At 33.4% G+C, this 22,506-nt stretch overlaps 1 protein-coding gene across 29 annotated transcripts in view; it reads right to left on the reverse strand.

Annotated features, from left to right (window-relative positions):
* The window catches only part of SOX5 (SRY-box transcription factor 5), a 1,211,684-nt gene that overhangs the window by 343,412 nt on the left and 845,766 nt on the right, over positions 1 to 22,506 (reverse strand). For 27 of the 29 annotated variants that reach the window (XM_077170289.1, XM_077170313.1, XM_077170300.1 and 24 more), the window contains one exon: positions 2,313 to 2,544. In XM_077170289.1, the coding sequence (XP_077026404.1) occupies positions 2,313 to 2,544 (232 nt within the window). The remainder of the gene's footprint in view (positions 1 to 2,312; positions 2,545 to 22,506) is intronic. The other 2 variants (XM_077170291.1, XM_077170292.1) reach the window with 1 other exon arrangement.

Genomic DNA, 22,506 nt, shown 5'->3' on the forward strand with positions numbered 1-22,506 from the left:
ACTCTTAGAAAGTAGGTCTAAACCTTTGTGAGTTTCAAAGTCACTTGAAAATCTGATGAAAACCATAACTCTATTCAGATAATCATATATATATATATATTTTTCCCATTATTTATCAGGAGATCCATAGACCCCAGTTTAAGAATTAGATGTTTTAGATGAAGTGCTTTGAAGAAAAGGGTTGTGTCTTTCTCAAATTAATTTCCATATTGCCCAACAAAGAACTTGGGATAAAGCAGGTAGTTAACAGTTCTTATTTAGTTGGACTGAATTATCCACTAATAACTGAATAATTACATTTTCACTAACGGTATCATTTCATGTCAACTCCGTGAGATTACAAGGGTAGTTCAGTGGTGGAATGCTCACCTGCCACGTGGGAGACACAGGTTCGAGTTCCAGGCCATGCACTCTCTGCCCCACCCCTACCCAAAAAACAAACCTTCCCATTAATTTTGTAGCATTCTTCTAATCATATAACCATTTACATTCATCTTTTCAAATTTGTATGTTTACAGTTATAGTACTATTTTAGGAAACCCAAACTAAGAAATATTCTCAACATGACAATAGTAAAAAAAACGATGAGAGGATATAGTAGTAGTGAAGCAAGGCCAAACAGAATTTGAACCCCTTACACTGTTGAACTGGGCACTGACCATTTTCTCCCTTTCTTTTCCTAGACTTTATTGAAATCCATAAAGGTCAATTATTGGCATTAACTATCACAAATACATTGGAGGAAGGAATTATGGATAACATAATTAGCTTGCAAAATGAGAGATAATCAGAAAATAAAATGCTTGTGCTCTTGTAGAGAAGCAGCACTGCATAATGTTTATGATCATGGAGTCCAAAGCTAGGCTCCCTGGATAAACCCTGGTTCTCCCACTTATCTGCTGCGTTTCGGAGCAAGCATTTAACCTCTCTGTGCTTCAGTTTTCTCATCTGTAAAATGGGGTGAATAGTAACACCTTACGGAATTAGCGTGAAGATTAAATGTATTAATACATGTACAGTGCTTAAAACACTTGCCTCTCATATAGGCAATGCTATATACATGTTTGCAAAACCATCATTCTTCATGGGAAAATCTTAGCACACAGTCAAATGCCCAAAGAAATTTTGACCTATAAGACTTAATGAGAGTGAGTATTTAAATCAAATTTGAAAATCAAAGAATAGTGTCCATTCCATACCTATACAAAGATATCTGATTCTTCTTGTTAATTTATTTCCATATACTATAATGTAATAATGAACAAGTGGACATATTTCAGTACTGAGCACATTTATTATATATAATAATTACCTGGAGAAAAAATTTAAAAAGGCTAACAGAGTCAGGTACCTTTAAAAGTACAAGACTGTGTGATAAAACAAATTTGTATGGGTGATATCTGCTTCAAATTAACAGAACTGGCGGCCTTGAAGGAGAAGAGAAGAGGCCACAAAATGTGACAACTAGCCCAAACAGCCACTTTTAAAAGGTGAGGGTTACTTTACTGGCAGGTAAGTGCCTTGCTACCTGGCCAACATGCTAATTCTATTTATCTAAATTTCTCAGAAGGACCTAAAAGCCTTATTCTTTGGTGTGTGCTATTTAATTAAGCTGAAGATGCTATGCTACTTTCTTCCCTCTCACTTAGGAAGACTCAGCTTCTTAATCTTCTGCAGTGAGCCAGATTTCAGAAAGAAGGAGCAGAGTAATTATCCTGAGTTGTATATTCTGGAATGGGGTACAACAGAAAATTACTGAATTATCAAAAATAATAGTAAGGATAGGACTAAATTATAAAGTAATGTAGACATAGTAGAGAACTACAGACTTTGTGAAATATATTCTTTTGCAAAATTCCAAGCGATCTAAAGAAAACCAGAATCAAATTTGGGCAAAGCAAAAAATAGAAAAAGATTGGTTTATTGTGGTAGATATGTTCAAACTATGTTGTTGTAGCTCAATCTGGAAGAATCTTTTATGAGAAATAATATGACATCTAACTTTGATGCTGCCTAATTTAAAATGTGTTATTTTAACATTATCCTTAAATATCATATCGTTTTCCTCTCTGATTAGATTTTAAGTGTATCACAATGAAGGCTTCTTGAAAAAAAGAAACAAAAAAGAAATAGAATTTCTTGACTTCCCTACTGAAACCAATTTACTAAGGATTCTAAGATGCTAGGAGTGAAGCTTGGCATATGACTATTAAGTAGATGATGGCTATAAAGCAAAGGACTGTAGCCAAACTGTTAGAGGAGTAGACTGGGCAAAAAGGGAGTGCAGGCACAACAGACCACAAGAAACCTACCATTGTATTGTGCTGAGAAGTGGGAGTCCTATGGCCACAAGTCTCTTGCGTCAGCAGAGAAACTGGCTGAAATTCCTCAGAGTGAGGCTTGTTGGGAAAACTCACATGCAAGGGAAGGTGAAAGGCTGGGAGCCCGTCACTCTCCTCTTCTTCCACTTTCTGTCTGCTTGTCACCATGGCTACCTCTCCATCTGCTTCCCCATACGGAGAGGCTGGTCGCTTGGAAGACATCCTGGAAGGAACAAAAGAGGAGAAAATAATGAAACCTCCACATAAATCCTTAATGCCGTCATTGTGTGGTTAGGGGCCATTGTAACAGAAATGCCTTTTTGTGCTGGCAGAAAGCAGGAAACCATCCAAATACCACTGCAAAGCACACACAATCAGAAACAATGGCCAAGCAGGTAGCAACAGAACAGTGCTTGTTTGTGGTGAGAATAATACACTAATATAGCACTCTTTTGTATTTCAGCTTCTTAAACAAGAGAATTCACCTAAGAACACTGCATAATGAAAGACCATTCCATTTTAAAGGGAAGAAAAATACCCATCTAGTTTTACACTTTGATAGACTTTATTGAAGATAGAACATCTATGAATAGCAAATACTGTTGGCAGTTGAAAGAAGGGGGAAAAAAAACACTAAAATTTCCTACAGCAAAAATAAATAAAATAAAAAAATGATTGCCATTGTAACAAAATTGCATCTTATTAAAAGTAAGATTATTATGAAATGTAGAAATACTGGTTAATTGGCAAACCTCAGAGCAAGTGACAAAAAGTTTGATATTTGCTTAAAGCTTATTAAGAATTGAGTACATATTACAATCATTATTAACCCTGAAAAACTTGAAAATATTCTTCCCCTTTCCTCCCAAGATCAGTGAATGCTGACATTGAATGCTAAAATCAAAGTTGTAAGAGAGTAAAAAAAAATGTTGAGAATTTACAACTATTTCAGTTTCATGATATACACATTCGATGTGAATTCTCGGACTTGTTTATTCCTTCCTAGAATACTTTCTTAAAAGAAAGAAAGAGAGAAAGAGAAGCATCCAAACAAGGATGCTTTGTTTTGATGAACTAATGCTTATATGACAATAGGCTTAGATAATTGGATAGGAATTTAGCCATTTTCATTGCACTTGAGTTTGATTCAGAATATAATCAGAGGTTAAAATATGTGGGGATATTTTTAATTAAATAGGAAATTCCTTTTCTTTTCATCAAAAGTTTCACAGAGGAGGGAAATTGGGTTAAAATGTTTAATTAAAAAAAACCCAACTCTTGGTATTTGCAACTTCAATTGACCTTGAAAAAGCTGTGAATTTTGCTCAACAAACAGAGGGTTTACATAATCACCTTTCTTAGTCTAGACTAGAGGGATGCAGGGGTGGGAGGTGCCACATCACTTCCTTTATGCATATATAATTGTAAAAAGGCAAAACATATTCCCGAAAGATGCCTCTAGTCATTGTTGACGTTATTGTCAATTACAATAGTATTCTTATTGTTATAAGTTCAAAAGAAAAGTGTATTCTAATACTGAAGATATTCTATTAGAAATAATAGCCAATGGAAAAAAAAAGGATTTAGAATGAAACAGACATAGAACAAAATGTGATTCTGACACTTACTAGCTGTGAGACTTACTCAGGCTCTCAATTAACCCATCTTGAAAGTGAGATATAATATGTACTTCATACGGCTTTTTGAAGATTAACAGTGTACCATATAAAAAATGGCAAGTAGAACATCTAACACAGAATAGACAATAAACAAAAGGTGGTGTTTGTGACTAAAATTTTAAAATTGTAATATGAACACCACCCCTCTTCCCAAAAATAAAATTCCAAAAGGAGAAAAGCAGATTGTCTTCTAACAGTTAAACTATAAAACTGACACAAAATGGAAAGTCTCACAATAAAGAGTGATTTTTGGCCATAAATTAATCAAATGTTTTAACAAGTGCTTACAAAGTAATGTTGATAGGGAAGGGGTGTTGATCAGATGATGAACAGAGAAAGAGAAGATGCTGGCAGTTACAACGTGAGCACTGTCTAAAGGAGAAGTAGACTTGTCCATCAGATTTCAAGTGTGTTAACTATTTTTGACCCTGTTACCAAGGTCTACTCCAAGTGTACTCTAAGTGTTCTTGATGTAAGAGGTTTAGTTGACAGACTTACAATAATTTTAGTCACACTGGCAAGACCATATGTATCATTAAATTGATATAGCCAAAAACATCTAATAACCTTGAGATATTTCATTCCTAATGTTCTGATTCCATGTTCTCCATGCAAACTTTTGATTCCCAAAAAGAAAATGAGCTAATAGTACAGTTTGAAGTATTGAGGGGATTCATGAAGTGATTTCTCAGAGTAAATAGACTTTTATTGATTCTAGGTTTCACATGTAGCTGTAGCTTGACTACCAGGAGGTAATGCATTTATTATACAAACCCAAGTTTTCATGGTCAGTGTGGCATTGTCATTCTGACTGAAATTAATAAATTGGTTCTGATTTTTACCTCATATGCAGTCAGTCTCTCAGTGTCTGGGAACTCAATTGGCATGTGCCAGTCTCTGTCATCATAGCAGAAAACTAGATCAGGTGATCTCTCCTAAGTTATACCATTTATAGATTTTAGACTTTTAGAAATTGGTTGATTTCTACTTTGTTATTGTCTCTATTAATAATGATTATTAAAACCAAAACCCTAAAAGGAGATGCAAGGTAGATAGATAAGATATTGCTACTGTTCCCAAAATTTATGGTTATTTCAATTTCTAAATTATCTTTATATACAATTGGGTAAGCATTCCCCATATACAACATTTTACGGAGAAAAAAAACCTTAAGGTCTAAACGCTTGAAAACATGAAGGAGTACCACTTTAGGACATGAAGGAGGGCCAGAAGGCAACTGATCCTCAAATACCATATATTTTGTATTTAATTCAGTTATATTTTCAGAGAATTATAGAATGGTCTTAATTTATTGCTATTTGGGATTATTTTTAATGCAATTCAGGTAAAAGATTTTTTAAGGATTTGTTAAATTTTTACACTGAAAATGACCACGGTTGGTTATATTTAAACAATTGGCTACTAACTCAGTCATACATAACAAATTATGTAAAGAGCTGTCAATCTGTTGAGCACATTATTAATGTTTTCTCTGACCTATGGCACTTCTAAAAATATCAATAACCAAATGACCAATAACTTCCGATTTTTGAATTTTTGTTCATCTACCAAAGGCTTTCCCTTTTGAGAGACAAAGTCTTTCTAATTTCAAAAGGCATCACAAATTTTCATATATTGCCCATCTAGGATATGAAAAATTCTAATTCCTGCAGGCTACATCACACAGCTGTGTTGTAGTGCAGCCTTAGAAGAAGTTGAGGATCTAGGCTGGACTACGCTCTTCTGCATTCATTCAGAGATGATTTTGTTGTCCCCTTGGAAAGTTCTAGAGTTACCAATGAACAAACTCAACCGCCAAAGAAATTGACACGAGCCAGACAAATACACCCTGGCTTGTAAAGCACAGCATGAAAAGTGCCTTGTGGAACTATGGGTAAACCTAACAACAGTGGTCTTTAACTCAGTTTATGGTCAAGAAAAATTGCAAAGTATTATGGTCAAGAAAAATTGCAAAGAAGTAGTTGCTAAAGGCAACTTTAAAGGAAATCTTCAAATCGGCAACCTTTCACTGACCACCTACTATGTGCAAGACACATAACTAATGGGAATAAAAAATATGATGCAGGTCTCTGTTTTAGGCAGTTTATGAACTAGTTGAGAAGATTTTAAACAAAAAGAGAATGCTAATGGGATCAACAAAGCTGAAATATCATAGGAAGTAATGTAAAAGCAATGATGCAGAAATATTCTTAGAAAGTACAATGTAAATTTAGGGTTATGGTTTCTCAGAAAAACAGGGGATTGAGCAATATGGACAAAATCCAATTTCTAGTCTCTAACACTCCTGGAGTTGCTGTGGTTACATGAACTCAGAGATATGAAACATCTCCTCTTGTAACTAGCAATTTACTTTTCCAAGGAATCGCTTTGTTATTTCTTCCTAGAGCATTTAGCACAATTAGACTATGCTTTTTCCATATGTGCAACTGATTCGAATTCTTGGGGTCCTTGGTTATTAGCTGAAGGTTCTCCACGAGCATTACATTCAACCTGCCAGTAGCGTATCCCAATTGTATTTAGAAATGCATAGCAAGTTTAGGCATACGGTAGGAGGTGTGGAAACTAAGACAGTGGTTCCGAAATTTTGCTGTATATTGGAATTACCTAGATATATTTACAAAATACTGATGTCTACTTTTGAACCCTCTACATTCTATCATTACCGGCTTTGGAGTGCTGTCTGGGTATCAGGATTGTTTAGATCCCAGGTGATCCTAGCATTCAGCCAAGGTCACAAACCATTTGTGGGAATCAGAAAAATGAACACCCACCACCACCACCCTCAAAGGAACAAAAAAAGTCCAATTTCCAATACCTGGAACCTGTGAATGTTTACCTTAAATGGCAAAAAGGATTTATAGATTTGATTAAATTAAGGCTTTTAAATGGGAGATTATCCTGGATTATGTGGATGGGCTCAATCTAATCACAGGAGTCCTTATCAGAGGGAAGCAGAAGGGTCAGAGTCAGAGAGATTGGAAGATGCTATGCTGCTGGCTTTGACAATGAAGGACAGCCCCCCCACTCCCCCAGCCAGGGAATGTAACTGGCCTCCAGAAGTTAGAAAAGTCAACAAAACAGATTCTCTGTTAGAGCATCTAGAAGATATGCAGTTCTGCTAACCCCTTGATTTTAGGCCTTTCGACCTCCAGAAATGTAAGAGAATAAATTTGCATTGTTTAAACAACTAAATTTGTGGTAACTCGTCACAGTAGCAATAGGAAGTGAATACACTATTAATTTAACCACATCATTTTACACCTGGTATTTTCTCAACCTGCAATCCTCTTACCCCACCCATACACCTGTCTTGCTCCCTCATTTCATGTAGGTCTCTGCACAGACACCATTTCCTCAGTGAGGTCTTTCTTGGTTGTTGTACCTAAACTTGTGTCTTCCACCTCTCTTTCTTTTTAACTCTCTTCTTTGCTCATGACACTGACATATTCTGTACTTTATTCTCTGTTTATTGCCTAATCCCTTAGGAGATTTAAGGGAGAAACTTGATGTTTGTTCACAGTTACTTGCCCAGTACTTTGAATCCCACCTGAAAATAGTTGTCTCACAACAAGTAACTGTTAAATGAATAGGTACTAACTACAACCAGCAATTCTTTGACTGTGTCCTAGTTATGGATAGCTGTAAGATCTAATCTTACAGGATAAGTCTTGGAAAATATCTCCATTTTGTCAGGAAAAAAAAAATGCAATTGCAGTTTAGTAATAATCAGTCTACTGCCAGGCAAATTACCTTTGTTTTATGGAGGACACAAGTGACTTAGATAAGAAGCTTCTTCTGGTTTACCCTTAAGGAAGTTATAGTTTACAGAAAAATAGAAGATACATACCTTCTCACCCATTCATCTATCCACTGATTCTTAATTTAAAAAACATGTATACTGAAAGACTAGCATGCACAAGATATATAGCAATATAATTAAGAAACCAAGAAAGAATATTGTAAGGTAAATGACTTTTTACAGATATACATACTACGGCAGAGAGACAGAAGAGAGAGAATCTCTTGCTAAAATAATCGGAGAATGCTTCCATGAAAACACAAGACTTCAACAGAGTAACTTAACAGAAATAACAAAAATGCAATACTTCTGTAGAAGTAACCAATGCAGTGTAGCATTTTGAATACAAGTGGATAGTTAACCAATAATTGTCGTAATTATTTCTCTTTGATTTCTTTCACAATGCTTTGAGTCAATATTGTCATTCTTATTTAATAGAAGACGAAACTGAGTCGCAGAGTGGTTGAATAGTTTTTATTTCTCACACTAACAAGTCTACCAGAGTGCGCAAAGAACAGAATTATGTCTTTGAGGGGAAAATATAGGAAGAAAATAGAGCAGAAATGGAAAAAAAGGAAAAAAAAAGTGAATCATGCAGTCCATTCAACTAGGAGGCCAGAGTAAGAGTAGGAGGATCAAGGAAAGAAGATTGATGATGAAAGGTCAAAGTAATAAATGAGCAGCATAACTATTTTCTTAATAATTCAATTCAAAAAAAATGCTGAAATTGAACTTTTTACATTTTGGAGCGTGACTTTAACTTACTACTTTCATTTATTGCTGTCCCAAGTACTTGTTTTAATATTCACTCTCTCATGTTATATTTTTAAGATAGCAGAACATATTTTAAAACAAATGAAAATATTTTAAAATTTTCTCAAGGGAACAATAAATATGGCATATATAAAATAAAAAGCAGTAACCCTTCATATCCAAAACTATTTCTACTTTTTTGGAAGGTATATGTCTGTTTTTTTTTTCTAGTAGTAAGATTCTTTGTTCAGGACATTTATTTATAGTCAAGGCCCTTATTAGAAGGATAATAAGAAGTAGGAATTAAAATTTATTATGTATAAAAGATTTTTTCACATTAGAAAATTACCCATCCAATACAGGGAACCAACACAGACATTTAGCTTCAGTGGACAGGTTTTCATTCAAATGAAACAACCAACACTTCTATTGATAGAGAATTACAAAACTAAACATGTCAATTTACGATTAAAAAAAAATCCACTTCATTACTTTTAACTATACATTTATATTATTATATTCCCATTTTAGAGTTCATTCTTTCTTTTTTCATTTGTGTTTAACTCTGTGAAATTCCACCAAAACATTAAAACAAAGTCTAGCACATATAATACCCAGAGGTTGTTAAAATAGAAAATGGATTTTATGGTAAACATGTAGGCTTTCAAATTTTTTAAATATTTTCTTCTCTTTTCTACAAATCCTCTTTGCCATCAATTCCTGATATAGAACACGCCAATCTCCATAATTCTCTACCCTTTGCTCCCCACATTCAAAGACCTCATTCATTATGTTGTCATTTAGAGGTATGAACAAGTACATCAGCTCCGGCATAAAACCAAGTGGAAGCCAAAACACAGATTTCACAGAAATATAAAAACAGACAATATAGAGTAATAGGAAAAAAACTGGACTTCCCTTGTAATCCTTACTATACATTTCACTAGAGGGGAAATAAAACTTTAAAATAAGACAAAAATTTTTGAGTTGTAGTTCCTTATGAAAAAATGTGTTACTCTGCTTTGAGTTGACGGAAAAGATTTTATTACATTTTACAGAAGTTTAAACTGCATTTAAAACTATGTTAATTTAAAATGTTGACATCACTAAGAAATTCAATTTACTTTTACTGAAGCTTTTCCTATGTTTTACCTTATCATAAGTTTAGTTTCTGAGATGTTCTCTGCGGTGAGATTAAGTAGTTCAAGACACTATTCCTACTCACCATAGTACTACCTTTAACTTCTTTGTCGCCTTTTTATCCTTCCCTTTGCTAGCATACCTGCTCTTACGGACACCTTAATCCAGCCTCACGCAGCCTACCAGAAGTCTGGGATGCAAGGGAGAACAGGAGAAAAAAATGAGGAAGGGCAGGCTGCTTCCAGGAAAAAGTGGAAAAATGGAAAGAAAAAGAAAAAAAAAAAAGAATTAAGGAGAGAGAAGGAAAGACTCCAAAATAGCACTTAATTTTTGTCAGTCCCTAAAAGAAAGGAGATTTTCTCTTTTATTAGACAACAGCAGTGCTTGAATTAATGGGCCTGAAGTAAGCAATAAAATGAAATTTTCAATATCCATTTTTTTTTAATATCCATTTGTTTTTGTTTCCTAAACAAGGAAGACAGATGCTGAAGGTAAGTATTCATTTAGATATTTATTCATTTACTTTCATCCTACAATGGCTCAGAATTCAAATTTCTGATTCTTTATTTTCCATTCTCTTCTCTTACTTCTTCACTAATAATTGTAAATTACCAAAACTTTACTCCAAAAGTTTGTGTTGATCCCCAGAAAATGTTCCAAATAAGCAAACTGCTTTATTACGAGTAATAAAATAGCTGGGCTATAAATCCAAAATTTATCTAAACAAATAAATATGATAGCTAAAACTTCTTATCTTCATGTTTTATTGTTTTATTTTAAAAAATTCATCTACACTTACTAAGTGCCTAAAATAAAAGTAATCATGATAGGTATAAGGTAGAAAGAATGTTCTATAATTTAATTATATTCTATGTAGTCACTCTATATATGTTCTTAATATTTAGAAAATATATCATAGTTCACTATAATAAATCTGAATGAGGATATAACAGACTGAAGGTAAACTAGCTTACAGGAATCTTTATGACTCCTGAAGACAAACTCACTTTTAAAGAGAACTTAGTGGAACATTTTTGCAGAATCCTAGATATTTTCAAAAAGAGTTGTCAGGACTTCTTCCTGATTACTACACAAGAATCTGACAATAGCCCTTTCTACTTTAAAAAGAGACCACCTTTTTGTTTATTTGGCTCCTTTAATAACTGTTATAATTTTATTTCCATACCTGAAAAATCAAACACATTTGAGTTTTAAACATTTGATGACAGAAACTTCTTAAAGAAGATATTCAATTTCAACAAAAGATATTCAATTTCAATAAAGACATTTTGAAGAAAACATAAATAGAAACTATTAAAACCTTTACAAGTTGAAGATAATTTTTCTTTAAATTGTAACTAAAAATGATAAAATTTTTGAGTTTGGAAGAAAATAAATCAAAATCCATGAAGAGTAATTTGTTATAAATTATTTAATTCACACATTAGTATACATTTGTCATTATCCATAAATAGAAAACAATCATTTAGTCTTTGGCCAGCTACAGGTTAAAAAAGGCAAAATCCTTTTGCTCAGATTACTTATAAATTAATTTGTATAATCAGCATTAGGATCCTTGACTCTAAACTTGTCATTTATAGTTAGAGGTGGCACACTTTTTAAGAAAACAAAAGGTTTTTTCTGTCTGAGCATGGGTTGTGCCTTTCTGACGGCTCCAAGTCCACAGGATGTGGAGGGATGATTTAAATTTTACATCAAAATTGTGACTGCACTAGACTTTTTCCCCTTTCTCAAGGGAGGCATTGTTCTTGCTTTTCCATAACCAGGCGTGACAGCGCCAGACTGGAGTCATACGGCTGGTTTCTGAGTCAGCGTGAAAGTGCTCACCTCCTGAGCTTCCCCAGATGCTCGTCTCCTAGTAAGGATGAAAGCTGAGCACTGATGGCCAGTCTCAGAGCCCATTCCTGGGACAGAGAGAGGTTTGGAGGGGAGACTCTAGAGATGAGCAAAAACTCTCTCTTCCAGTGCCTGCTACAAAAATCTTTTACTACAATGAAGTAACCACACGTGGCATGTGCACACACACACACACACACACACAACCACCCTGTATTTAATGAGTACCATTTTTTAACCCAATAGTTGGAATAAATTGTCTAACAAGTATTGTATGCTTCTGGGATAAAGAAATAAGTTAATAAAAAAAACTGAAGTCTTTTGGATTTTTCTGAACACATGGTTACCACATGTATAAATTTCAGATTAGAAGCAGCTGGATATAATAGTGAAAAGATATTGTATGAAATTCTTACCTATTCTCAAGACCTCTACAAACTTATCTTTAAAAACTATCTGTAGAATCCCTGCAACAGGGGCAATCTTTTTTAGCTCATGACCAGAACAGTGGCTAGTCACATAGGAATTACTTCAATTTCGATTATCTTATCCTATAATAAATCTATCAGGGAAGTTTGAGAGTTTATCTGTGTCTGGTGCGTGTGTGCACGCATCTATGTCCAGTGTATATGTGTGACTGTCTCTCTGTGTGTGGGTATGTCTGTGTATACATCTGTGTGTCTGTTGTGAGGGGTAGGAGTGGGGAGAGAACAGTATAGAGGAGAGGGGAAAGAGCCTTTCACTATCCAATGATATGTTAATGTGCATTAATATTATTTCTTTTTTGACATAATATTCTGTTAAGATTTGGACCAGATTGTTATAATTTAATCATAATCAGATACAAATAACTTTCATTCACTATACAATTCAAAACTATTTGGTGGAAAGTTTGTGTGTTTTAAAAGAAATAAGTACAGAAGTAGGATCAAAGACCTTCCAGCTGGTTAACCCATAAAAAGGAAAGCTAAAGAAAATGTACTTCCTAAACATCACTACTACAATGAGTAGTACTAATCTCCTAATTCTCACTTTCTAAAATAATGTCAATCAACTTTTTCATGTTATCCTTATGAAGGTATATGTGTCGACTTAAGTTCCTATGTGCAGGTATATGTGGGCATGTATGTAACAACCTATAAAAACAGTTCACCATATTCATAATGAAAGCTGGATTTTCACTCCTAATCATCACTGGTCAGCTGAGGTACATATGAAAAAAACAGTTTTGAGTAGGAAAGACTATGCTTTTAGGCTTAATGACATGGATCCCTCTATGAAAATATCTCACTTGCTTTATTGACTTGTTCAATTTGACACTCCCAGTACTTCACAGTACTGCAACAGCAGAACTGAAAATACAATATAAAATTTTATTTTCCAAAATAACCTCCTTAAGTAGTTAATTTGAAGCTCCCTCCCATCTTATTACTGGGCCTCCTCTTATACCACCCACCCCCAATTCTGTTCTCTCCCTCCCCTCTCACATTTACTAGCTAAGGCCAAATAAATAGCAAATTGTTCTATAACTAAAAGTGACGTATTCTTAGCATGGTGTATGTCCTGAAATAAAACTTTGGCATGCTTAATTTATGTAGGATCTAACAATGATGACAAAAATAATTAAGTAACCAGTTTAGTTTTAATTTCTTTTGTTTTCAAAGGTCATTGTGAAATCAAGCAAGTTAAGCCTTCTAAAGCAAACCTCTTGAGAGTGCTTTTTTTTTCCTAGCAGAAATGAGAAAGGAGCCTCACAGCTAAAAAGAGTACTGAACATCAGCGTCAGTTTGTTGAGAATTGACTGCCTAAGTAGTTCAATGAGGAAAAATATTACGACCCTCTATGCTTTTGGGAATCCAAATAACTGACGAGGAAAAGTTTATACACTGCTAAATTCTAGCCAATTTAGGGTGTTCACTCTTTCTTTCCATGCCCCATATAGACTTGGTCGCAGTCTGGTTTCTATAACAGCTGTTGTAAAGTGCACATAGTAGAAAATATTTATGTCATATTTAAAATAGACAGCAAAAAATCACATATACATTGCATACATCTTTCCTAGACACCAGCTTCTAAGGTGAGGGGTAGGCACCCCAGACAATAGCAGATTGTTTGAACTTCTCGGCAAAATGAAGAATTTGCCATCACAGTCATGAAAGGTACAAAAGTAAGGGTGCAGTGCCAAGAACGATGAGCATCTATCAAGGCAAACTCCAAAACAGCAGGATGCAGCGATGGCTGGTGCTGTAAGAATGCTGAGCCTTTTCATTGGTTCCTTTCATGCCAACGCTTCTTTGCTTGGATGAATAAGAATTAAATCCATAAGCTTTCTTATTTTTCTAACTTGACCTCTAAACTCATTTTATATCTTAACTGTTTATCTTCTTCCCCCATTAATCCTTCTGGTTTTAGCACATTCCCTGTTGTTTTTAGGAAAAAAAAATGCTTAAAAGCATGGTTCATACTGCCACTGTGGAAGAGTTAGGAATGCTAGCTCTTTCCAATAAATGAGTAAAAACTGCACAGGAGTTACTGAAAGACTACGTGTTTTCTTCTTCTGAAATAAATATTAAAAAGACACAGCTTATAGTGCAGAAGAAAAAAAAAAACAACTTTATGTAATAATATGGATGGGTGAAAAGACATAAAGAGGTTCCAGGACAGGTATATATTAGATTTCAAACTGGGTTAATGTTAATATCATTATCAAATTCCCCCTGTAAAAATTTTTTAAAGTGTGTATTAGAGAGACCCTTTTGAAATATATAGATTTTCTATTTACTTTCTCTTCTCAACCAGTTCTATCCCTAACACAGGCATGGTGCCTATGTTCTATATAAATCTATGTCTCTACACCAGAAATCTCATTTTAGACTGCAATTTTAGATGATAAAATTGTGGAATTCTTTCCTATTCTGTTTAGTAAAACAGAGCAGATATGAAATTTTACTAATTAATGCAATTGATTCACACATCACTATAAAATGTCAGTACAATTAAAGCAAAATTTTAAAAGATGTTCACTTTACAAATCCACGAAATAAAACTAATTAAACAGTGCTTACTATTTACTATTTTATAGGTACCCTGTCTACTATCTTTTTTGCCATTCTGTAGATTTCCCCCAAAGCTTAACAAAGGCCCAGCTGTATAAACCCATTCAGTCAAAGAACATAGTTAAGGGATGGATAAAACAGGGAGGGGTGTCTAACATGCTGACCACTGTCTGAGCTTATGAGGATAAAGGAGCCTTGATGGAGAAAAGTAATCATCCACTGCTGTTTTTTTTTTTTTTAACCTCTTTACCACATGCTAGAACTCTTTTTTTTTTTTCCTATTACCCAACCCTTCTCCCTTCTTCCAACCCCCACAACTGAAAGATCTTTGTGTTCCACAGGGGACAGAATCTTCCCCAACCTTCCCTTCCTCCTCCTCCTTCTTTTTTTAAATTTTCATATGTGTTTGTGTGTGTTTGTTTTGTTTTCTTTTTTTGTTTGTTTGTTTTGTTTTTTGTTGCTGGCAAGTTTATGGAGACTTGGTCATTAAAAACTTCTTCAAATACTATTTTCCTTTCTATCAAACCAAAACTCACAGTTTATTGGAAATATTTTTAATGGCTATATGAACTTACTTCTTTGGATTTCTTTTTACCAAAATATTACCAACAGCTTTCTATTGTAAGACAGTTGCTTTTGCTAAAAACTCAAGAAAGTGATACACTCCTTTAAAACACAGTCAAGCCCATACAGTTGAGGTAGAATGAATGCTGAACTCAAGGGTATAAATCTTATATTTTAAACAATATGTTTCCCATAGTGTCCATTTTTCAATGGGTGTTTGCTACATGCACAGAGCCAACTCTGCATATGATTCTGAACTTTGAAGGCAAGTTTAGACTGAACTAATTAATCCTTTCAAAATCCTAGCTCTCATATTTCCAAGAACATCAAACCATAGGGAAGATTTTCCAAAGATTTAAGTATGCATTTCCTATTTTCAAGTTTGTCATTCTTACATACTCTGCTGACATTATTTATAAAGGACTGAAGCCAAATCCCTACAATGATGGCTACCGTAACTGTCCTGGTTAGAGAGTCAGCCAAGCCTTGGGGAAGATCTCCTAGAATCTATAGAGAGAGAGCTGTATCATCTGTAAAGTTAGTTCTATTTCAGGGTGTCCTTTGAGGTTGGGACAAATATTTGAACATTATTAAGTCCTCTATTTATCCAAAGACTGCTGCAGCTGTAGTGAAAGGCTTCTCCACACTGCCCTGTCAATGACCTAAAGGATTATCCTTTTTCAGATGGGGTAAAATGTGATTCTTTCAACAATCTGTATACTTTTCTATTCAACATGAGATGGATATTTATAATACAATATGTCGTTTTTTAAAACTATTAACTATGGTTGCTTTCAGAGTCTACATCTTCCCATATCCATAGCTGATGTATTTACTATACATCACTCAACAGCACTCAAGTTCCTACCCGCTTCATGTAATAGTCTGCTTTCAGGGATTATTGAGTACTTTCCTTCTAATAAATATTTGTTTCTTATGAAACAAACTGAACACCACAAAGTTTATAAGAAAACAACACCTGCCAAAATTATATTCCAAGAATCATACAAAATAGAGTAGAAGAGAGAGAGCAAGTTTTAAATGCTCGCTTCTTTACCACCATGAACTTTAAGCTTGCTTTTCCTCAAAATACTTTTTAATCTCTCCAGAAACATTTGTGCATAATCTATCTAACACTTAAAAACACACCAAAATATTATTTTTAAAAAGAAAACCAGGGCGGGACACAGTGGCTCAGCAGGTAGAGTTCTCGACCGGGTTCGATTCCCGGTGCCTGCCCATGCAGAAAAAAAAAAACAAGCTAAACCTTTAATGACAGCATCATTCTGTAACATTTTGAGAAAATCAATACTAATTATAAATGATTATTATATAAACTAAATTTCTTCAATTTTGATACACTGTCCCACAATATTTTCAGGTCTTCGTGTCCACACACTTTTTACATAAATAAGTGATAGAATCTCGAGTATGCTCTAATCTGTCCAGTCTTTCGTATTTCTCTTCCATTTGTAATTCCATGAATTTTTGTCATTTTAATTGACTTATTAATAAGTACCTGTAATAAAAAGATTCAAATCTCCTTGGAAATTTTTTTTAATAGTGTGTACCTAGTTGTTTCTTATATCTTTAGGCAAAGACCTATAAGAATAAGAGGTATTATGAGAAGGACCTAAACATTTTGTAGAATGCATTTATAAACTTTGGTTTAATAGAAGTATGAATGGCTCCCACTAATTTCATGCTGACATGTGCCAGTCACTGTGATAGATGCTTCATATATATTATTTCTGGTCATCAAAAAAATTCTACATTCGACTATAGACCTAAACATAAAAGTTACAACTATAAGTCTCTTAGACATAAACATAGGATTAAGCCTTCATGATGCTGGGTCTGACTCCAAAAACACATGCTACAAAGGAAAAAATATAGATAAATTAGACTTCATGAAAACTAAAATCTTTTGTGCTGAAAATACTGTGAAGAAAGTGAAAAGATAACCCAAATGATAGAGAAAATATCTACAAATCATTTATCTGATAAGGTACTTGTATCCTGAATACATAAAAAATCTCTTGCAATTAGTGATAAAAAGACAAACAGAACCTTTTAAAAATGGGCAAACATTCAAAAAGAATCTATACAGATATTTCTTCAACTAACATATACAAATGGCCAATAAGCATATGAAAATATGCTTAAAATCATTAGACATTAAGGCAATGCATATAAAAAACATGAGCTATCACTTTGTATACCAGGATAAATAAAATGATAAAAGAGGAAATACAAATGATAACAAATGTTGGCAAGGATGTGGAAAAATGAAACACTCATTAATCTCTGGTAGGAATGTAAAATAGTGTGGATGGTTTGGAAAATAGTTGGACAAAAAGTTAAACATATAGTATCACGTGACTCAACAATTCTCCTAAGTATATATCAAAAATGAAAAGCATATGTCCATACAAAAGCTTGTGCACCAATGTTTATAGCAACATTATTTATAATAGCTCCCAAAGTGGAAGTAACCCAAGTGTCTATCAAATGATTGATAGAAAAGCAAAATACAGAATACACATGCAATAGAATATTGCTACTGGGTACAGAGTGTTTTTTTCGGTTGATGAAAATATTCTAATATTAGATTGTGGTTATGGTTGCACAACTTTGTGAATATACTAAAAACTATTGAGTTGTGCTCCAACTGGGTGAATTTTGTGATTAATTTTCTAGTAAGAAACTGGCTGAACTGGAATTTGGAGCAAGTCCTACTCCAAATATTACTGCATTTTCATTATTGATTATGCTTTATATAGAGAACCTATTTTATGAATGAATTTAAATATATGCTTAAAATTTCATTTTTTCCAAAATGTTATAAATATATTTCTCATTTCTTAGCTCTTACTTGAACATAACATGCTTTTATTGAGCATTGTTGTCAGACTTACACTAAATAAATGCTCTTTTAATTTTTTTTGCATTAAGTTCTTTCTTTTTTTTAAGTATCGGCTCTACAATGTCCTATTTTAAGAATCATGATAAGCAAATATTTACTGACTGTTCTAAAAGAAAACACTGTACAGAATCACAACTCATTCCTAATGTCTATATAGGGTAGATGACATCCTGTTCCCTTATGAGTATTAACCTGAAGGTAAAGGATCAACTTTTGCTATGATTCATACTGATTTCCTCATTTAAAAACTTACAAAATATAATATGGGTTATTTTAAATCGGTCAGTCTGATGCTTTCTGATCCAGCATTTCATTCTTGTCAAACAGGTAAATATTTGGAATGGTAACACCTCCATTTTGCTGGAAGAGATCTTTAAAGGAATCACAACGTTTGCAAATAGTTTATGTAATGGTCTCCAAAATGATTATTATTAGCTGTTAGTGTTTCTCCCATCTTCAGTGTTCAAAATTATTTCAGTTACTATGAAATCAACTCTTGTTGATGCTAGCTGTATAATCAACTATTAAAACTAAAAACAACAAACAAAGTTACAAAGGGGTAGCAGAATGGATAAATGGACTGTGTTTTAAAACTTTTTTTTAGTATTCTATTTACAAATACACTTCTTCCATTATAAAAATAGAACACAAGTCCTTAATTATTAATATTCCATGACCTACTCAGTGATGTTTTCCATTTATGATAGAAGTCTGAATTAATTTAAGGCAATTAAATATAGGCATATTCAATAGACATTTATACAACTAGACAAACAACTTTAAACCAACTTACAACTAAGGATTTCCTTTAGATTAATCCAGAAGTGAATGTTTCAATTTTAAATTCTTTAACACAACTTAGATTTTCTCATGATGGAGAAACAAGAAATGATTTAGAGGGGGAAGGCATAGACACTTGGGTAACAATAATAACTACATGATATATAAATGTGAGCAGAAAAACACAGCAGCTTATTGATCCCAAAGGACCCAGATATTAAATAAAGTAATAATTATTCTCCTTAAAAATTAAATAAATTACTTTTTAAAGCTGTACTAGTAGTTAAAATTGTTCATTTTTATCTAAATTCAAATTAACTTTTACACTACAGATAATAACTATATGAAAATTCTTAATTAAACACAACCACCTCACATCTCCGTTACTGAAATCCAATTAATAGATTTTTAAATCCCCCCAAAACTTTTTAAATCAAAATAAAAGGGAGTTTACTATTGTATTGTAAACTCTTTGAGCCATAAACAATATTACTAATTTTTCAATCTAATACAGGATTTAGCATGGAGACAGTAAAAATGGAGACACGAGGGTAATAATCATGAATACAAGTTTTTACAAGATAAATCTGGGCTGAATCTTAGTTATGCTACTTTCTTGCTCTGTGAACTTGACCATGGACTTAATATCTCTGAGTCTCTGTTTTCCCAAATTGGGAAATATAAATAGTGCATTATTTATGTGTTTTGAGGTAAATAAATGAGTACATGTAAAAGCATATAGAAAAACAAAAAGACAAAGAATGTAATTAAAATATGGGGAAAAGACTTGAACAGATCTTTCTAGAAAGAAGATACACAAACATTCAATATGCACATGAACAGAAGTTCAACATCATTAGCCATTAGGGAAATGTAAATCAAAACCACAGTGAGATATCATTTCATTCCCACTAGAATGGCTACTATTAAAACAAATGGAAAATAAATATTGAAAAGGATGTGGAGAAATACGTATACTTGTTCATTGTTAGTGAGGATATAAAATGGTCTAGTCATTGTGGAAGACAGGTAGTTCTTCAGAAAGTTAAGTATAGAATAACCGTATGACACAGAAATCTAACTTCCAGGAATATATCTAATTGAAAGCAGGGACTCAGATAATTAATTGTACACTGATGTTCATAGAGCATTATTCATAACTGCCAAAAGATGGAAATGAACCAAGTCTCCATCTACTGATGAATGGATAAATAAAATGTGGTGCATAGATATAATGGAATATTATTCAGTTGTAAAAAGGGAATGGAGTTATGATGAGTGTGACAACATGGATGAACTATGAAGATATCATGTTGAGTGAAACAAACCAAGTATGAAGGAAAAATACTGCATGATCTCACTGAAATGAAATAATTCAAATAAGTGTTTTCATACAGTAGGAAACTAGAATACAGGTGAACCAGGGACTGGGGGAAGTGGGGGATGGTAGGGTTGGGGAGTTAATGCTTAATTGGTTCAGAGTATTCATTTGGGGCACTGGCAAACTTTTGATAATGGATGTTGGCAATGGTATAACAACTATGTGAATGCAATTTATGCCAATTAATTATATATTTAAATGTGGTTTAAAGACTGAAAGTTTAAGTTGTAAATATACTAGCATAAAACAGTAGATCTATACAACATAAACAGTGAACTCTAATGTAAACTATGGATTGGAGTTAACCGTATAATTTTAATGATATTGTTTCATCAATCATAACCAAGTTACTAAACAATTGCCAGGTATTGATAATAGGGAAAACTGTGCGTGTGTGCACGTGTGTGTGTGTGTGTGTGTGTATGGTGGGGAGGGTATATGGGAATTCTAGTTTCTGCATTATTTTTCTGCAAACTTTCAACAGTGCTAATAAAAATAATAAGTAATTAAAAACATGTAGCACTGTATCAAACACATAATGTGCACTTAATAAATGCTATCTATTATAGTTGTTATTTGAAATTGAATTGAATTGAATTGAAACCAGTCAGCTGTAAATGATATTTAGGGTTAGGATAAAACACAATTTAATTAGCTATGAAAAGCCATCTGTGTTCAATATTTTTGGACCTATGATAAGGAGCAACAAATTATTTTAATATTTCCACATAGTCAAAATTTGAATTTCTGAATAAAAATACAAGATTTAGAACTTACTTTGCAAGGCTAACAGTGGTCTTAAGAAATTTCTGAATTTTGCTAGAAAGGTGAGTCACTAAGTCCTATGATTTTGCTCTGCAGCATTTTGGGCCTTCAAATAATTTTAGTTTCAAATTAAATTAAAACAAAATATTCTTGAGTAACACTCTGCTAGACTTCCTGCTACATCAAAACTTCATCCTATTGCTAGGAATTCTGAATATGCTTTTTTCTGTATACATGTATTTCCAAACAGCTTAAATCAAATAGGTTCCCCCATTAGTTTCTTTAGGGGAATTTGAATCCTGTTAGGATAAAAGTTAGCAGAACAGGTTAAAAGATTTGGTCATTGTGGAAATTTCATTAGAAACTGCTATTCACATAAACATTTCCCCTGTTTTCTGTTGTAGGGCTTCAAACATCTATGCAAAGAAATGGATTTCTCTGATTAAGAATAAATGTGGAACAGAGGGGCATGATATCATTGGACTTGCTCCATCAGCACTAAAAAAAGCTCAGTTTGGCTTAGACTGATCTCTAGTAGGGCTATCTGAAGACAAAGAGGTTGAACCCCCCAAAAGATGATTTTTGAGCAGAACAATCAAGCTATCAGAAAAGACTGAAAAAAAAAGGTAAGAATTTCCTTTTCAATCTAAGTAACTATTTAGCTACTAAAAAAGTTGAACCACACTGTTCTTTTCCTATAAATTAGCATCAATAATTTTGGTCATAGCCATTCTAAAATATCCACATAGTAAAACTTAAATCATTTCTGTTTCAAATAAAATGTTTTAAAGCACAGTAAAATAATCACAAAAAATGCACGAGAAAACAATCGACTAGAATGTTCTGTCAACCCTTTGGCGAAAGAAAATCAAAAGAAAACATGCAGTTTCAGGTAAATGTCTGCTGGCTATCACCAAAAAGCAAACTGAAATAAGAGCTACTGCAAAATGGAGTGATGTCAAGATAGTTTAAATAACACCAATTATTTGCCAGATGGACTACATCTCCTCAGCTCATAGAGCATTTAGTAATTATTCAGAATCAATAAGTACCACTGTGACAACACTGCCAAGAAACATAAACCCTTGTTTGTGTTTGAGAGATAATATATATACAGAAGAAACAATAAAGAGGTATAATCTAAGGGAAATTAAAACTTTTAAATTATATTACCTGTTGGACTTCAATGTTAGCATTATTATATTTTATAATACATAATCAAGGCAGCCTTCTTGATTCTTGGTAGATTTTAAAAGACCAAGGAATGTATTATTAGAATTCCCCACTCAGTGTTACATGGGATCAGTCTAGGAGCCATGACTAAAGTTCGGGTCTTGAACATTTTTACCACCTCATGCGGCAATTTCTGCCCATAGAATTTCTATCATGGATTTTCTAATATCTAAAGAAGGGTTCATCTCTAAAATGTTATATTATGGCTTTTTTGTGCTATCCAGGACACAC

The sequence above is a fragment of the Tamandua tetradactyla genome, chromosome 7 (genome assembly GCF_023851605.1).
Source record: "Tamandua tetradactyla isolate mTamTet1 chromosome 7, mTamTet1.pri, whole genome shotgun sequence".
NCBI lineage: Eukaryota > Metazoa > Chordata > Mammalia > Pilosa > Myrmecophagidae > Tamandua > Tamandua tetradactyla.